We start from the raw sequence: 19,020 nt of genomic DNA, 5'->3' as shown, positions 1-19,020 counted from the left end.
TTTCATTTTATAGTGAAGGCACTCTGCTCTTTCCTATATTTTTTTAAATACAGCCAGATGCTGCTTCGTTTACGGGTGTCACTCATATATACGTGTTCTTCCGACACACTCACACTCTCCACCTCACCGCTGTCTCACTCACTGACTGAGGGGGGACGGGACAGACGCTCAACCTGACTGTGGCGTCTGCAGCACAGTCTGGTATAGATCCACACAGCCAGTGAAGCATTAAACAAGAAGAAATCTGTTTTTTGTTGATCCAGTTTGTGTTCAATAAATGCACAACGGAGAGAAAAATTCAAGTGCAATGTTGGCGGTGGCGCAGATACTCCAGCCCATTTTCCTCCTCACTACAAGAACAATGGTGAGGGCACCTTTGACCAGTACAGCATGTCCATTTATTCAAAGGAAGACACAAGAGAAGTTCGACATAAATCCAGTGGAGTTGTTCTGTGTAGGAGAAAAGGTATACCTTCTACGTTTGCACTTGTTGTTAGGGCATCACCTCCTAATGGGTAAATTAAGTGATAAATTTCAAAGGAAATTAATCATACCAAATTATTAAATACAATCTCATATCAGAAACAGTTAATTCCGTCACATTGATCATTGGTACTGTATACTAACAAATTAATGAATGCAATAATAAAATGAATGTGTATGAATCAACAAATTGTGTTAAAATGGAATTTAATGGAAGATTACAAGTGATAAATTAGCCATGGCGCATGACAAAGGAAAAATTAGCTTTTCGGAAACAGTTAAACACTTTCTGGGACTATCAAGCTTTTATTTTTTAATCAAGATTTTCCTATTAATTCAGAGCACAGAGACAACAACCTTTAGATCAGTGGTCCCCTAAGTTTTTCTCTCGTGCCCTCCTTTTTTAGATCAGAAGCTTTTCGCACCCCCCTCGCACAGAGTTAACCCCCCCCCCCCTATTTTGGGAACCACTGGGTTAGAAGAAATATTTGAAAGCTCCAGATGTCCTAATTTTGTGTATCCTAATGATGAAAAAAACGAGACAAACACTGACAAGTTAAAAAGAACAGTTTATTACTGTCCACAATCCAAGTGGACAAACATTTGTTGGAAAATGGTGAACACGAAAACAAATAAGACATGATTTTCTTTTGCCTGTTCAACTGCGGGAGGCCTGCTGCATGATGATGGAACATAGACTCAACATCTGCAGGTACTCGTCTGCTCCATCAGACAAGCACTTATCCACCACCTGACACAGGAAACAAGCACACACTAAGCCACAGTCTGACACATCATCATCAGTCTGACACATCATCATCAGTCTGACACATCATCATCAGAGTTAATTTTACTACAATAGTTCATGTTAGCATAACAATAGCCCAGACCCCCCTGTGATATCATTTTTCTAAATGATTTTTGTCCAATAATTCTAAATAACATCCAAAGTAGGCAAATGAATGAAGCATAAGCTAAAAATGGCATATGGCAATAACAAAAAGAAAAGAAGTCCCTTTACAAATCACAACCGACATTAGGTGTGTCGAATGGGTCGGTTTGAGCAGCACACACACACACACACACACACACACACACACACACACACACACACACACACACACACACACACACACACACACACACACACACACACACACACACACACACACACACACACACACACACACACACACACACACACACACACACACACACACACACACACACACACACACACACACACACACACACACACACACACACACACACGGCTTGTAGGTTATTTTGTTTTGTAAATTTATCTTTTTTTTTTTTTAATACACCTTTACAAAGGGTGTAGCTGCAGTTTTGAAACTTCATTCCTATGACGTTCATGGGAAATTGATAGTGCTGTATCACTGTTGTTAGTAGTTGCACCATTTCAGTAATATAACAACTTCACTGTAAATCCCTATATTTTAGTTAAACATCTGCTGTGGGGCTTCTGTCCTAGGAGTAATGTATCAGATAACTTACTGCCATTTTCTCTGTGATGGCTGATTTCTGCTGGTCACTCAGGTTGTACACCATAATGGACTCATGTAGTTGACTCAGGATCTGTGTGGCTGCATAGCCTTCATCCACCATATTCTGACAGAGGAAGAGACAAGGATCAGGTTCAGCATCACAGTCTGGAGTACGAGGAGCAAAGCAGAACCAAGTTCTGACATTTAAAAAATCTCTTGTCTTAATGACGCTATGATAAACAATAAATCACAACCAAGTAAGGACAAGGTGGACAAAACAAGCTCTCTCACCTGGGAAGAAATACCATCACGTAAGAAGTTAAACTACACAGAATGAGGAGGCATGTTTTACATAAGTTCAAGAATTTGGCCCTGAACTGGGGTTTCTGTCACAGATCAGAAAAGTTTGTTCGAGAGAGGAAAATCTGAGCTAAAATCATGTAAATAAACTTAGGCAAAACATCTGGATTAATCTGAAGAAATGTGTCACAACAAAGACCTTCATGGTAATCTCTAGTTTCTCAAATGTTCCTTTGAAGCAGATCTGCAGCAGGTTGTCAATCATTTTAGTTGGGATGACCTGTGCCAGAGAGAGTGCAATAATAATGTCACATCAGTGCCATTAAGTATATAAGTGTACAAGCTCTTAATATAAGATGAGCACAGTTGCTCAAACCAGAGGACCGAGTGTTTCTCACCCCAGCTATGTCAACAATGGTGCGCTCAGTGATTTCCTTGTCCACATTAAGGCGAGCAGCACTCTGGAGGAAGGTTATTGCTTTACGCAGGTCACCGTCAGACACTCTCACCAATGCTGCTATACTCTAAATCAAGAAAAAACACAGAAGGATTTAACATACTAAAAATGCCAACATTAACAAATTTATTAACAATGTGAAACATAAATAGGAAATTTAACAAACTAATTTGGAGAGTGATAATAATAGGTTTCCAAGCATAAATTAAGAATTGCTGTCTATACATGGTCATCAATGCTTGAATAGAATTGAATACAGTACATGGGATTTATGTTTATCCCCATAAAGAACTTTGTCCTACTAGTAAGTCATGAGGTCATGATGCATCCATAAGGCTACCATTTTCTCGAAATTTGTTTTAGGGTTCAAGTCACAAATCCTACATTTTTTTTGTACCTCTTTTGTGTACTTCAGTCGCTCTTTGTCACATATCTCCAGCAGCCGTTCCTCTTGGATGTCATTGGCTAATGGTTTGAACCGAAACTTTGAACATCTGGAGGTCAAGGGCTCAATGATCCTACACACAAACAGCAAACAAGCCTGGTTCATTTCAAAAAACAGGTAGTGAAAAGCTTTGTCGCCTTCTCCTGCTTGGCAAGCGTAACAGAGTTCCACACAAACTGGCTGGTCCTTTGATTGTTTGCGTGTGTGGTTGTGGAAGAACAGGCATCCTTTAACACACATACAGTTAGGTCCATAAGTGTTTGGACATTGACACAATTTTCACATTGTTGGCTCTGTACACCACCACAATGGATTTGAAATGAAACCTGAAAAAAAATCTGGTGAACGGTGTAGGAATTACAACAATTTCTATGTGTGCCTCCCCATTTTCAAGGGACCAAAAGTAATAACAATTGGCTGCTCAGCTGTTCCATGGCCCGGTGTGTGTTATTCCATCATTTTTTTTCATTCACAAGGAGCAGATAAAAGGTCTGGAGTTCGTTTCAAGTGTGGCATTTGCATTTGTAATCTGTTGCTGTCAACTCTCAACATGAGAGTTGACACCATTAGGATGAAAAATCTAAACAAACCCATCAGAGAGAAAGCCAAAACATTAGGTGTGGCAAAATCAATGTTGGGTACATTCTTAAAAAGAAAGAAAGCACTGGTGAGCTCAGCAACACCAAACGACCTGGAATACTTCGTAAAAAAAACAACTGAGGTGGATGACGGAGGAATCATTTCCCTGGTGAAGAAAACCTCTTCACAACAGTTGGCCAGATCAAGAACACTCTCCATGAGGTAGGTGTATCTGTGTCAAAGTCAACAATCAAGAGAAGACTTCACCAGAGTGAATATAGAGGGTTCACCACACGATGTTAACCATGGGTGAGCCTCAATAACAGGAAGACCAGACGAGAGTTGGCCAAAAAACATCTAAAAAAAGCCTGTAGAGTTTTGGAACAACATCCTATGGACAGATGAGACAAAGATCAACTTGTACCAGAATGATGGGAAGAGAAGAGTATAGAGAATGAAAGGAACTGCACTTGATCCAAAGCATATCACCTCATCAGTGAAGCATGATGGTGGTAGTGTTATGGCGTGGGCATGTATGGCTGCCAATGGAACTGGTTCCCCTGTATTAATTGATGATGTGACTGCTGACAAAAGCATCAGGATGAATTCTAGAGTGTTTGGGGCAATATTATCTGCTCATATTCAGCCAAATGCTTCAGAACTCATTGGACGGGGCTTCACAGTGCAGATGGACAATGACCTGAAGCATACTGTGAAAGCAACCAAAGAGTTTTTTAAGGCAAAGAAGTGAGCATTAATTTAACTTGCCGAAGACAAAACTGAAGGGAAACTGTCCAGGCTGTCATTTACTGAAAGGATTTGCAACCAATTATTAAAAGTGACAATTTGATCTATGATTGTTACGCAAGACCAAAATGGACATTCAAATTGTTGCACACAAGACAGAAGTTGGTCTGTTTAGCCATTATTTTCTTGTGTTCCTGTGTTAATGTAACTGTGCTTGGGTCTGTTGTTGTCCACTTTCTAATAAGTGTTTACACAGAGACGGCAAAGGAATCTCAAAACTAACCTCATCTTAACTTCAACATTAAAGGCCAAGGATGATGCTTTAACCACAGAAAGGAATCCTGCACGGTCTCACAATGTTCTCAGATCACACCTCATACCTTGGTGTGACATGGAGGGCCATATAATACGCAAATGGTGAAGGAATGTTGTCTCAATCCACTGACCTCTAGGCGAGGGGACAAAGTAGTAGATACATTCACACATCGCATTCTGTTGTCAGTGGGTGTTCCAAAGAACTGATGTGACAGTCTTTCATTGGTTGAGGCAAAAGTATGTAAATGTCCAGGAAAAGGGTATTTAAAAGGCCATTGTGGAAAAGGGCTCTCTCTCCTCTATCTGCGCTGTGCTACCTTCTGCTCTCTTCTATATTCTCATCTACCTGGGGCTCTGTCTCCCTGGCTCTTCTCTTTCTCCCCGATTCTTTCCTTCTCTTGCTCTTTCTTTCTCTTTACTTCCTTTTCCATTCTTTTCTTATTTATGACCATCATTACCTGATTTGTTTATCTGGTTTATTTTGTCATTTAGATCCTTTAGATCTTGTTTTACATTCTCTCAGCTATTACAACTGTAACTGTAATGTCAGCTATCAGCTCATGTTAGTAAACTATCCACCATTCATCTCACTTCTATCGTGCCATGCCTCTATGTTAAGCTAAATTAGCCTCACTAAATCATAGTGCCAGTCTTATTTATTAATAGTCAGATAAAACACGGTTAACTATCTCTGTCCATAGGGTGTGAGTGTTTTCATCCTTAGTTAGTTTGTCCAATTACTTTAGGTCCCTTGAAAATGGGAAGGCATATATAGAAATTGTTGTAATTCCTACACGGCTCACCTGATTTGGATGTAAATACCCTCAAATTAAAGCTGAAAGTACTTAAAGCACATCTTAAGAGTTTAACTTCAAGTCCATTGTGGTGGTGGTATACAGACCCAAAATTGTGAAAATGGTGTCAATGTCCAAATATTTATGCACCTAACTGTATGCACACAACACACATGCACTACCAAGAGTGATTTCTTGTTTGATTCTTATACTACTGCCTTCGAGAGTACAGCTCAAACAGCTGTGTTGGACATCTAATCAGCCATTTACCTGCTTATGTAGTTACAGATGAGACAAAAGCGAGTGGTTCGTGACTCTTTCTCCATTGTGCGTCTCAGAGCAGCTTGGGCTGGAGCCGTCATGGAATCGGCCTCATCCAGAATGATGACCTTAAAGGGAGGACATGGCTTTCCACTACAGGATGACAGCCGCACAACACAAAGAATTAATTGCAATCAATTTAAGTCATTCAAAATAAAACAATAATCAATTTGATAATGTTGCCATCACAGGAACACACACAATAATGAAAATCATTAGACTCTATAAAGTGAAAATCAAGCATGAGTACTGACTCACTCGTGGCGAGTCCCAGCTACAGTTAGCTGAGCAAAACGCTTGACTTTCTCCCTGACGACCTGGATACCTCGTTCGTCCGAGGCATTTAACTCCAGCACCCTCTGCTTGTACAGCTCAGGACTGCAGGAGAAACAGAATCATCAAACTACAGCAGATTACTGACACTCTTTAGACTAGTGGAGTCTAAAGTACTTTTTATCACAGTATAACTTTTCATTTGATTCGTCTGTCATTTGTAGCACTGTAAGAAATCCTGAGGTCAGGTAAACTTTTTTGGGTGGTTTTTGGTAGGTGGGTCAAATTTAAAATTATAAAAAATCTGGGAAATTACATGTAGAAATAAATCTTTATTCAATTTTTTTGAAAAAAGAGGGAAGAAAATTTAAATAAACGTGTTGATTTGTTGTTGTTGATTGTTAAGATTTAAACCACGTCCTCGATTATAGAATGTTAGAATCCTATGAATGAATCCTACATAAAAATGGGGAAAATATATCATTTGATTTCACACTAGCTTTTAAAACAATTTTGTCAGAAATGTCCAGATTTTCACAACAATCTTTTTGAAAAGAAATTATAATTACAAACATAACAGACTTAAAACCAGCTATAAACCACTGCCTCTCTACTACGACACCATTAGCAAAATGAGCCACTCCACTGACTCCTCACCCGAAAAGCTCTCTTGTAGCAGCCAAGATGGTGGAGGTCTTTCCGGTTCCAGGGGGCCCATAGAAAAGCAAGTTCGGAAGCTGCATTAGAAATACACACATTGTTGTTATGGACGGTCAGTTCCAACACCACATTCTGAGAAACATCTTACACACCACTATGTAACAGAGGATGGATTCATAGTAAAAAGTGTCACTAGCTCCAAGGAAGGTTCATTCTCAGGCAACTGGACTTTGTAAAAGCAACTTCCTTGGATACCATGACATGGATGACTAAGCACTTTCACAGACCGTGTTTCCACTGACCTGAACTGCGGAATATGAAAGCCTTTACACTCGCTTGAGGTAGATTTTGGGGTAAATTGATAGAAGTAATTCCCAAGACATAATGGAAACCAAGTGTTTGCATAGGACATGATGTATATTGTATTCCCTGGTTGGGCATGAGAGATGTTGCATGATGCAGAACATCGCATTCTATATGGACTGAAGAAGAGAATGGGATTTATCTTAATTTAATCAGAGAAAAAGAAGTCAGAACTATACTCGACAGAAAGCAACAACGCAAATACTAGAACTCCTCAGGAGCTGCAAGAGGAACCGGGACACAAACTGTGGCATTCAAATGGAAAGTATTATAAAAAGGGAGCTGAGGCAGGATATATTGGGACAGCAGCCTAGAGTTATTTCACTCAGCTCTGTTGGCGACACTTCAGCTAAAATTGGCGCAATACATTTTTGGTCAAATGGGCTTAGAACAACATTGTGTCATCATTAACCTACAGTTAGTTCTCTCATAGCCCTCCCACTCGGTCTGCAGGAAACACATTTGAGGATACAATTCATATTAAATCTGACCTTAAAACCAATTAACTATACTGTTATACTGATTTTATGAGAGGAAAATACTTACATCTGCTCCTTCCAGAGATTTTTTCAGTACTGCTACCACTTCCTCCTGATAGGCAATATCATCTACACATTTTGGCCTGCTGGGATTTGCAGAAGTAAAGCCCGTATTCAGCATGGTTGCTCAAGTTTGTGCCAAACAATCAGATATATGGTACAGCTCGCTGTGGTCAATACTTACTATTTCTCCACCCAAGGGACAGGTTTGGCTTTCTTCTCTGTGCCGGCTCCTACTGCTGCCTTGTCCTTCTGGGGCTTGGTAGCCTGAAGTGATGCTCCTTTCAAAAAGGCCTGCATGGCTGCGGCTGCTGGTGCGCGAGGTGAAATCTACACAGACACTTACACATAAAGAAAACACAAACTACCATTAGGTTATAAATGACACAGGTTATGTTCTTTTTTTGCAATTTGTTTTGCAATTATGTTCAACAACTTGGTGATCGAGTACCACAGCATAGAATACTTCCCATTGCTCTCTGCACTACAAACATATCTATACAAGACATGAAACTGGCAACAAACATTAGTTTATCAGCCTGTAAATCAAGGACATCAGCTCAGATCCAGTAGATTCAGTTACCTGTGAAGACGATGTGAATGATACTGGGAAGACAGAGCTGCTGTGCAAGTGTATGAACTCTATTGGACCAAACATAACAGAGATCTCCACTTCAGTATTGTTGGTAATAACATCTCCCAAAAAAAAAACGTTTTCCTTATTGTAGTTCTATAATTTCATAAATACAAGAAATCATTATTTTTGTAATGGAATTGCAAAGTTCAAGCACCAAATAATAAGTCTCTGTGGCTGTGTTTTCGGGTGATTAGACTCGTGAGTGTAAATGTGAGAAATATATTTTTATATATTTTATAACTTTTAGCTATATTGCAAATGAAAAGAGCCTCACTTACCGTAGGAAGCTACCGCTGTGAACCAGGTTCACAAAGCTCACTCCCTGCGAGCTGAAGAGACCCTTCTGACACAGACTCATACGGTGCAGCGGTACTAACAACAGCAAACTATTTTCCCGCCCTGGTGAAGAAGTTCATTTCCGGTTATGTGTGCGCTTGCGCTAATTCTGCTTCTTCTTCTTCTTCTTCTTCTGCTGCTGCTTCTTCTTCTTCTGCTTCTTCTCCTTCTCCTTCTCCTTCTCCTCCTCCTTCTTCTTCTTCCTCCTCCTCTTCTTCTTCGTCTTTAACGTATTGGTGCATTACCGCCACCAACCTGTACGGAGTGTGAATCAGGTTCTCTTATTAAAAGCACTGCATCATAAATAAAATAATAAACAAATAAATAAACTTACTTCATCCAGTAAAACCCAGTGGTGCACTAGGAATATGAATTTTGATGAAGCAGACTAATATATTACTGCTGGATTTATTAGTATTAATATTAGTAATATCATCTATATGCACAGTAGCAATTATGGATTGTTATTTACACGTATACTTTGAAACATTATGAACAGAGACAATCCTTGATTGTATTTGTGTTCACACAGCATTTGTGTATTTGTGTTCACACAGCATTTGTGATTACATATGAGTCCAACAGCAATTACATATTAGTCCAACAGTACCAACAACAATGCCATCACCAAATGCCACAATAGATTTTACAATCTACTGTGGCAAAGGAAGAACAAGAAGTAAGAGTTTAGTTTCAATTCACACACAGTAGAAGAATATATTGATAGGTATCACAGTAACATCCAGATTTGGGGTGGCAGTGGCTCAGTCCATGTGGACCAAAGAAGCGTGGACTGGCAGCTTTGCCTCCCGGGCACTGGGGTTTCGGTGCAGTTGAGCAAACCTGCTCCACGGGCAGTGTAATTTACATGGGCACAAAATAGTCAATAGTTGTATGTAACTAAAAACATTATAATAATAGGCATCTGTCTTTCCATGTGACTCCTGTGCCTCTTCACTGACCTCAGAGACGTCTTTCTCTTCCTTTGTGTCGCCCACAAAGTACTTTCAAAGTCACTCTGATAGTCTAGCACATCCTCCTCCTGCTGTTCCTCCTCAACCTCCTCCAGACCGGACAGCTGCTGATAACCATTCAGGGTTGCTGGAACAATGGCTTTGTGTCTTGAGTTTTTGGATTCTCCCTGAGGAGACAGTACAGATATTAGTTTAAGCAATACTTAAGGTCCCCAGGAAGGAAATGTTTGAGAAGCACTGACTTCTACACAAGTAAATACAGCAGCATGTTGTTTCTTGCGAAACAAAACAAAAACTCTTGAACACAGGACATGATCATGAAAACTTATTTTTATGTCTTTGTATTAAATATTAATTGATTCCATTGTTTCTCATGGTCACAAAATGATAAATGATGATGTCATAACAACAATAACCAAATAAACAACAATTCTAAATAAATAAAGGAGAGTTTGCGCATGCGTGGTCTATCGCGGTTTTGCGCATGCGTGGTCCAAATCAGACGCAGCCATATAAAACTGTCGCTACCGGGTTGTCACAGCAACATGCCAAAGTGGGACGCCACCTGAGACTGGGCTAAAGATGTGGAGCGAAGGCCGTCGAAGCTCCGCTTTGGATCGCGCACAGGCGCTGCTGTCTGCGAGAAGAAACCGAGGGGGCGACGCGGAGTCCACAGGGAGACCAGCAGTCAAAACGGCAAGAAGTACCGTGAGTTCACTAAGGCAAAGAGCTGATAAGAGTTTGGAGCTAATAACACGGTAGTAGACTTCTCTCTGTCCTGTTCCTCTTAGGGACCTGTGCGGGGGGCTCTTAAAACCAGATCTGCCCCCCTACATACACACGACTTCCTCTCTGATCTGAGTGACCTGTCCTCATCCAGCTCAGCTGCTGATAATGGGGCTGGCGTTTTGGATTCTCCTGCTAACATGATCCAGGGACTTGGTGTGGAATCTTTCAAGGTAATCAATTCAAGGCAGTATTGTCAATGGTTGCTGCCCCCCCCCCCCTTTCTGGAAGGGGCGGGGGATTTTACCATCTACCATGTTTTTGGTTTTGGGAAACCTGTAATTGCTTGCAGACAGGTCAAGCTTCCTCTTGTCAAGCTGCCTGAGCCTCCCTTATTTTCCTTTGCTAGGATCCTAACACTCAGAGCTCTATTGGAGAAGGTATCAGGTTCTTGAAGAAGAACATGCCTCCGGCTGCAACAAATGGCACAACCATCAGCAAGAGTCAAATGCCTGAATCCAGGTAAATTTCTTTGGAAATATCTTCCCTTTGAGACAGGAGATGAAATGCAAGTGCAACCCACATCTCACAGGAGTGTCCAAGTACACTCCAGTCTACACTATCTGCTGTACTTCAAAACTATAGTTTTACTCTGAATTACATGATGCCAAATAAGGTTAGTAGTTACCTTCTATGCTCTCTTTGGTGCGGTCATGGAATGTGTATGTGCTCTGTGTCTTTCAAGCTTTTCTTCTCTTTCTCTCTGTCTCATTGTCGGTCTGTCTTTCTTTACTAATCTTTCTCTTTTGAAAATAAGTGAAGTGGACTGGCAGCTAGAGGGTTGCCAGTTTGCCTCCAGGGCACTGCCAAGGTGCCCCTAAGCGTGTGTGTAAGAGGGGCACGGATTGACGTGTTTGCATGGTGACGTGTTTGCTTGTGATTTGACCCAATAAAAATTCCTTTTCTTTACCAAAAGCAGCAGCAGCCACAAAGACTCCCAGGAGAAGGCTCCGGAAACAAGGCCTGACATGGGTGTCGTATCGCAAACATCATCCAGCCAGTCTTTTAAGGCTCAGTTCAGCAGTGAGCCAAGCCTGAGAGAGAAGCGTTTCATCAAGACTAAGGCAGCTTTAACTGTTGACAGCAGTAGTGCTACCAGTTTGAAAACAGATGAGGAAAAAATGATGAACCGGCTGCTTGGAAAGTCAGTTTCATTTAAGAAAAGCTTGTTACCACACGAGAGACCCTCTGCAATGAGAACATCAGGAAAGGTTCATATGCTTACAGCTCTATACACGGGGAAAACAGCTTTTATTTTAATGACTGTAGCCTTTTGATTGACATGATATTTGTATGCTTTCTACCCAATAGATAATGAGCAAAAAGAGTCCGACTGTCTCCTCCACACCTTGTTTGGCTGCTGTCCATCCCTCATCGTCCTGCTCTTCTCAGTGTGGTTCTCCTTCTAACCTCGTTGCCTCGGCTCAAGCCCACCTGAGCCCCTTTGTGCTTTCTCCATTGCCACCTCCTCCTTGTGTCTCCTCTACTCCTCCTATCGGCTCCCCATCTAGGGCAGGTAGTCCACAGAGCTCTTTGTCCTCCCTTTTGGACTATAATGAGGCTCTGTCTCTGGATGAGCTGTTTGTTGCGGGTCCTGGCTCAGAAGATTCCCACAATGAGATGAGCTTATCTACCTCTGAAGGTGAGAGATGTTTATCAGCACATCAAGTGCTTCAATAAAGAATGAATTTCATTGTTTGATTTAAAAGGTCAAGAGAAATATGTAATATTCTCACTATCACTAGTCTCCTCAGCATCTATCTATCTATCTATCTATCTATCTATCTATCTATCTATCTATCTATCTATCTATCTATCTATCTATCTATCTATCTATCTATCTATCTATTTATCTATCTATCTATCTATCTATCTATCTATTTATCTATCTATCTATCATCTATCATGTGAGATAGACAGCCTACATAGAACTATAAAAGTTTAACTTTCTGAATAATCAGTTGAATCATGAAAATATGTTGTGTACTCATGCTTGTATATAGACAGGTGCCACCTAACCATGGCTCTATTGTCTTGCATCAAATGCATGGTTGTGTCTGCAGATTTCAGGATCAACATCCTGACACTCGATGACCTTGAACCTGCCACTGCTGGACTTACTGATGAAACACAAACTGAGGTGTGTGTGTGTGTGTGTGTGTGTATGAACTGGCAGTAACTGCCCAATAATGGATTATTGTTGCTGTTTTTGGTTATACCATAATAATATGTATTTTTGTTCTTTCTGTTTCCTTCTGTGCATTGAAGAAGGCAGTTGAGTTTGAGTTGTGTTGGAGAGGGAATCTCTCATGGAATTGCCTCTCCAGAGGTTTCTTCCTTTTTTTTCCTTATCCATTTAGGTTTTCTGGGGAGTTTTTCCTCGTCTTCCTTGAGAGCTTTGGGCTGGGTTGGGAAATTTCCTGATGTTTTGGGTCTGTCAAGCCCCTTGAGACATTGTGTGTGACATTGGGCTGTACAAAACTTGACTTGACTTGACTTGACTTGACTTGACTTGACTAAGAAAGTGGACTGGCAGCTGGAGAGTTGCCAGTTTACCTACAGGGCACTGCCGAGGTGCCCTTGAGGAAGGCACCAAACCCCCAAAACTGCTCCACCGGCGCTGTATCATGGCTGCCCTGCGTTGACCCCTCTGTAATGCGTGTGTGTGTGTAAGAGGGGCACGCAATTTCAGATTGACATGTTCGCATGTGGTTTAACCCCTGTTCGAAATTTGCGATTGAACACAACAATTTTGCGGACGGGTGGGGTGGGTGCGTGCTTCGAAATTTCCGATCTGCCGGTCTGTCTCGCTCGAGCTGCGGGTCTGGCCAGCCTGGCCTGGATCGCCTGGATCGGCTCGCGGACTAATTAAATGAAGTTGGATAATATCCCACAGCACACCGGTTGAAAAACACTGGCTTAAACTAATATCTCTACTGTTTCCTCAGGGAGAATCCAAAAACTCCAAACACAGAGCCATTGTTCCAGCATCCCTGAATGGTTATCAGCAGCTGTCCGGTCTTGAGGAGGTTAAGGAGGAACAGCAGGAGGAGGATGTGCTAGACTATCAGAGTGACTTTGAAAGTAAGAGCAGAACAGAGGCAGATTACAATGCCAGTCAGGTTTTGGAGTGCCTTGTTGGCGACACGGAGGAAGAGGAGGACGTCTCTGAGGTCGGTGAAGAGGCACAGGAGTCACATGGAAAGACAGATGATGATTATTCCAGCAGGTTCTCGGACATTCGGTGCTCATCTGCGACACGGACCTCCAACCGCAGCCCAACATTGTTCAGCAGAATTAGGGTCCCCAGAGCCTCTGCGTCACATGCCAGCCAGTCCTCATGTTCATTGCCCAGCAGGCAGCTGGGCAGAGGAGTACAGAGAAAAGAGGCAGCAGTACAGACTCATCCTCATCCACTGGCTCAGGCCTGGTCAGCTGGTGAGCCTGCCATAGGTGCATTTACTGTATGTCAAAGTAGGGGCGTAAATCTTTGGCCCCAAGGCAATTCAGTTTGATTACAGGCAGTCCCTGAGCTACTATCGCCTAATTTACAAACATCCTGTACTTATGTACCGACCTCCATGAAGCCTATAATTATAAAAAGTTTAGATACATACAACACTACGTACTGACAATGGACGGACTATTTTGTGTCCATGTGAATTACACCTAAAACACTATGCATAAACACTGTTGTGTTTGACTACTTGACGTTAAATGTGAACCGCACATAACTGTTACGACTTTCTCATTTGACTGAAAGACAGACTTGAAAAACAGAACTTGAAACCTGGGGACTGCCTGTGCAATTCTTTAGGTAACAATTTGATGATTTAGGAGTCTAAAATCTTCACCTTGATTCAATTATAATAATACATAATACATAATGATTTTTTTGCTCAAATGTTCTTGAACTGAATTTACAAATAGGAGTACGGAAACTTAATTACACCATGGGTTTAGTACAAACAAAATATCCTGGAGTATGTTTCAAGGTGGAGGGACGTTTCAAGCATGATTAATTTTTATTTGAATATTCCCAAAAGAATGGTTGATTTTTAATGTTTCAGATAGATACAGTTGAATGGCCACCTCTTTACATGCTTAAGTCAAACTGAAGATCCACAATGTCTCTTGTTAATTTCATCACATGCTTTGGTCCACAGACGTCTTCCATCATCAGCATCATCATATGTCTTAGTATTGGCTTTAAGATTGGTGTACGTGTAAAATTACTAGAGATAAGATCAGCTATCCCCTCTCTACAGGTATACCGAAGCTGGCTCCTGAAGTACGCCAAAAATATGTGGATCCCAGTCCTATAGCCACGTATGTCAATGCAGAAACTGTGGAGGGTAAGGCACAAAGACACAACACTACTGCAGAAATAAGAGATATTGAAAAATACGATTCAACAAACATTGAGTGGATATCTATGGAAATACTGTAAAAGTACAAAGCACCTAGGTACAACACATATAGTTACTGCACCTGCTACTGCAGGTGTCCCCTAGAAGAAAACACCCATGAATTAATATGCATGGATGACTGCTGATCTAATTGTTTATATGGCTATATCTATGTTTATCAGCTCTCAGGGCATACAATCCAGCTATGTTTGCCCTCAATGAAATGCTGAGACAGCAGCTTGCCTTGACGAGGCAGTTCATTGAAAGGAGCCGGTATCTTCACTTCTGCCTGGTAGAGAGCATGGGACATCCAGACTACAAATACACTAATCTGGAAGAGACCATGCAGGTAAGCTGTGAACGGGCCAGATAATCGTTTCACATCAAGTTTGTTAAATTGAACACAATTTACTCAATCTACTGCAAATTAGTCAGCACCAATACATTTTGTGATGCCACATTTCTTCCATTTATTGAGTTTTAACTGACAACTGATGTTGTAAATGAGCACAGCCACAGTTAAGTGTGGAAGTCAATGGAGTGTAAAATTCTTTCTTCACAATGCTGTCTCTTTGACCGAGGACATAATAAAATATTTGCTTTTGACAGATCTAACAAAATTCTGTAACACTTCCAGGAATTGTGAAAGATAAGTATGGGAGGGTTTAATTTCTGGCATTTGAACTCATATTCTGTCATGATCACCACTGTGAACATACAGGTGCAGCTCAATAAATTAGAATATCGTGGAAAATTAATTATTATATTTATTTTTTTCAGTAATTCAATTCAAAAAGTTAAACTCATATATTTTAGATTCATTACACACAAAGTGAAATATTTTAAGCCTTTATTTATTATCATTTTGATAAGTGTGGCTTACAGCTCATGAAAACCCCAAATTCAGTATCTCAGAAAATAAATATTTTACTTTATGGAGATGCTGATTTCATTTTCCAGCAGGACTTGGCACCTGCCCACACTGCCAAAAGTACCAATAAGTGGTTTAACTGCCATGGTTTTACTGCGCTTGATTGGCCAGCAAACTCGCCTGACTTCAACCCCATAGAGCAGTGGTTCCCAAAGTGTGGGGCGCAGGATAGAAAGAGGAGTGATATGAATAAGTACAGCCTCAGGTAAATGAATGAGGCGATACGTTTCATATAGTATCTTCCTCCCACGTTACACCGATCAGCCGCCCCGTATTGTTTTTATCGCTGTTTTGACACTGAACCCAACTATTTATCTCCAACAACGGTGTTATAAACAACCCAACTGAACAGGTCATCAGCCCAAGTCACGTCCCCTCGTCTCCTTGTACATTTTGTCCACGTGTGTATCACATTCCACAGGTCTCAGCCAACATTTCTTTCTTCTCTCTCCCTCTCTCTTTTTCTCTTTCACAAAAAAATCACAAAACAGTCTCCAAAATGCGCCGTAACTGTATGCTTACGACATTGTTATGTCAAATGCTTTCTTCAATAAAAATACTTTTATCCTTTTTTTAAAGTGTAAGTTGACCTTCACCTCACCTTTATTCTTTCCACAGCACATCAGGAAGCACAGAGCTCCTAAGTTGACCATGGAAAAAGCCTTAGAAGAGGTGCAACAAGAGATGAGAGACCACTATGTCTGAACACTGCCACTGCTGAAAAATTTGATCGCCTACTCAGTGTGTGAAAAGTGGCGGAGATTCCCTGAATTTACTGCATCTGCAAATGCACCACAGTAGCCATCTTATTAAAGGAGATTTGTATACAAGGAAATTTGGTCTACAAGCCATGATAAATCATGTATTTCTTTAGATAAAAAAGGCGCCAATTTGTAAATGATCACATTAGCGATACATTCATTGCGTCAATACAGGTACTGTATGTTTTGTATGTGTTGCGCGTGAATGTGTCCATAATGTTTCCTCTGCAAGACTGTTGTGCAGCACTATTTTTACATGATAAGTAGTAGATGCATTGGCTGCAAATTAGGGGTTCAGCAGTTGAAAATCAGTTTATAATCTAGCAGTTTAGTTACTGGCTTGCAAATACTCTGGTACAGTGGTCTCCAACCTTATTGCCTCTGAGAGCTACTTTGATAAAATAAAAGTGTCTGAGAGCTACTAGTGTTTTACATTATTAGTAGCATTTGTCCACATGGCTGATTCTCCACCCAAACCAGCTGAATAAGCGTCTTTTGTGTTAACATTTACAAAATGTCGTTATCCAACACTCACATTTTGTAGCAAAAAGGACTTCAATTCAGCAACATGAGCTTGTTTTTTTCTGTATACATCTTTAGTGTCAAGCATACACAAATGAATTAACATCATATTAATCTCATAGAAAACAAAACAATGTTATTACTGATTTTGCTATATTTCTAATACTATACCTTACCACACACTCTGTCATCTCACTAACATCAGAACAGACTGAATGCATGTGAAGTACAGATGATATGGGAACTACAGGGAATTCCCCGAATTACAGGGAATGTGAAGGGAAGTTGTGACAGTGATATGTGTACAGACAAATTTGAAATATGAAAGGTATAGTATTGGTAAAATAGTAAAATCAGTAATATCATTGTTTTGTTTTTCATGAGATTGACACTGAAAATGTATACAGAAAAAAACATGCTCATGTTGCTGAATTGAAGTGCATTTTGACACAAAATGTGAGTGTTGAGAGTTGGATATCAACATTTAGTAAATGTTCACACTAACTCTCTGATTCGATGCAAGATGGTGCCGCGTATGGCAGCATCGGTGTTTCGGTGCGATTTGTTTTTTGTTATTTGCTTGTTTGTCAAACTCCGCTCTTGAGGCCTCTCTCAGCAGAGAGGAGCTCCTAAACATCAGGGGATCTACTCCAGTGGATCTGCTTCCCACTTTTCTAATTTCATCTGTAGAAATACTGTTTTTACACCAACAGTGGCTGGTGCAACGATGTGACAGTGATCCTACAGCACTGCTCTCCTACTCTGGAAACATTCATTTTCAACTGCAAACCCTTTTATTCCCCCCATGAGTTAGCTTCATTCATTCCGGTCGGTGTTTACATTCCACCGAGTGCCAATGCGCAAGAGGCTCAATGCGCACTTGCCGACCAGATTCTGTGTATAGAACGAACCAATCCGGACTCCTTAGTAATTGTCCTCGGCGACTTTAACAAAGGAAATCTCAGCCATTAACTCCCCAAATACAGACAATTCATTAAATGTCCGACCAGAGAGGAGAACACCTTGGATCATTGTTACACCACAGTCAGTGGGGCCTATCACCGCGTGGTCCATCTGATTCCCGCATAAGGGCAGAAACTCAAACTGTGTAAACCTGTTGTGAGGACATCTAAGATGTGGACCAGTGAGGCTCTAGAGAATCTTCAGGCGTGCTTTGACTGCAGTGACTGGGACGTTTTCAGGTCTGACACCGTCAGCCTGGACGAGTACACAGAGGCTGTGACGTCATACATCAGCTCCTGTGAGGACAGCTGTGTACCGACACGCACCAGGGTGTGTTTCAACAACGACAAACCCTGCTACACAGGAAAACTCATGCATGGTACGCTTCTTCTCTGCAATCATTGAGTCCATCCTCACCTCCTCCATCACCGTCTGGTTCGCTGCAGCCACTGCCAAGGACAAGGGCAGGCTGCGTATCATCCGCTGTGCAGAGAAGGTGATCTGCTGCAATCTGCCGTCCCTCCAGGACCTGTACGCCTCCCGGACCCTGAAGCGGGCAGGCAAGATTCCCACCCTGGACACAAACTGTTTTTTAACCCTCGCCTAGGACCAAAACCTCACGCGACAAATCGAGTTTCTTTCCCTCTGCAGTGGGCCTTATCAACAAGGCCCAGGTGTTGACTTCATAATAAACCCCTACACATTCACTTTATTTAACAGTATTCAATTTAGTTAATTTATTACAATAAACCCTTGCACGTTTTTTAACACTTTATTCATCAGTATTCATTTAGTTAACTTATTTAATTTATTGTGTTTTTAATCTAATTATTTGCCGAGCTGCTGTTCCTATATGTTGTTTCTTGTTGTCTTTTTTATATGTTATATGTACGCACCGAGGACCAGAGCAAATTCCT

The 19,020-nt window shown here is 41.1% G+C and overlaps 2 protein-coding genes across 7 annotated transcripts; one reads left to right on the top strand and one right to left on the bottom strand.

Annotated features, from left to right (window-relative positions):
• Window positions 1–1,039: 1,039 nt before the first annotated feature.
• rfc4 (replication factor C (activator 1) 4) lies at window positions 1,040–8,977 on the bottom strand. Of its 3 annotated transcripts, XM_076141488.1 has the most exons (12): window positions 8,700–8,977; window positions 8,368–8,426; window positions 7,969–8,125; window positions 7,792–7,870; window positions 6,880–6,959; window positions 6,208–6,327; window positions 5,899–6,042; window positions 3,146–3,266; window positions 2,690–2,815; window positions 2,491–2,571; window positions 2,002–2,115; window positions 1,040–1,234 (listed from the first exon to the last, which is right to left on the bottom strand). In XM_076141488.1, the coding sequence occupies exons 3-12, from the start codon at window positions 8,082–8,084 to the stop codon at window positions 1,142–1,144; spliced, it is 1,074 nt and encodes a 357-aa protein (XP_075997603.1). In that variant the 5' UTR covers window positions 8,085–8,125; window positions 8,368–8,426; window positions 8,700–8,977; the 3' UTR covers window positions 1,040–1,141. The 3 variants fall into 3 exon arrangements, with proteins under 3 accessions (XP_075997603.1, XP_075997600.1, XP_075997602.1); XM_076141485.1 differs by lacking the exon at window positions 8,368–8,426; XM_076141487.1 differs by lacking the exon at window positions 8,368–8,426 and having other exon boundaries at window positions 7,969–8,114.
• Window positions 8,978–10,228: 1,251 nt separating this feature from the next.
• On the top strand, window positions 10,229–17,853 carry cunh19orf44 (chromosome unknown C19orf44 homolog). Of its 4 annotated transcripts, none has more exons than XM_076141666.1 (10): window positions 10,229–10,439; window positions 10,523–10,690; window positions 10,867–10,979; window positions 11,434–11,728; window positions 11,829–12,159; window positions 12,581–12,657; window positions 13,466–13,601; window positions 14,786–14,872; window positions 15,109–15,275; window positions 16,476–17,853. In XM_076141666.1, the coding sequence occupies exons 1-10, from the start codon at window positions 10,314–10,316 to the stop codon at window positions 16,560–16,562; spliced, it is 1,587 nt and encodes a 528-aa protein (XP_075997781.1). In that variant the 5' UTR covers window positions 10,229–10,313; the 3' UTR covers window positions 16,563–17,853. The 4 variants fall into 4 exon arrangements, with proteins under 4 accessions (XP_075997781.1, XP_075997778.1, XP_075997779.1 ...); XM_076141663.1 differs by having other exon boundaries at window positions 13,466–13,970; window positions 16,476–17,846; XM_076141664.1 differs by having other exon boundaries at window positions 11,437–11,728; window positions 13,466–13,970; window positions 16,476–17,845.
• Window positions 17,854–19,020: the final 1,167 nt, after the last annotated feature.

The sequence above is a fragment of the Genypterus blacodes genome, unplaced genomic scaffold, assembly GCF_046128005.1.
Source record: "Genypterus blacodes isolate CSIRO-AG114 ecotype Tasmania unplaced genomic scaffold, CSIRO-AGI_Gbla_v1 ptg000019l_1, whole genome shotgun sequence".
Lineage (NCBI taxonomy): Eukaryota > Metazoa > Chordata > Actinopteri > Ophidiiformes > Ophidiidae > Genypterus > Genypterus blacodes.
The sequence above is the reverse complement of the archived record's forward strand: the minus strand, read 5'-3'. Positions and strand labels throughout refer to the sequence as shown.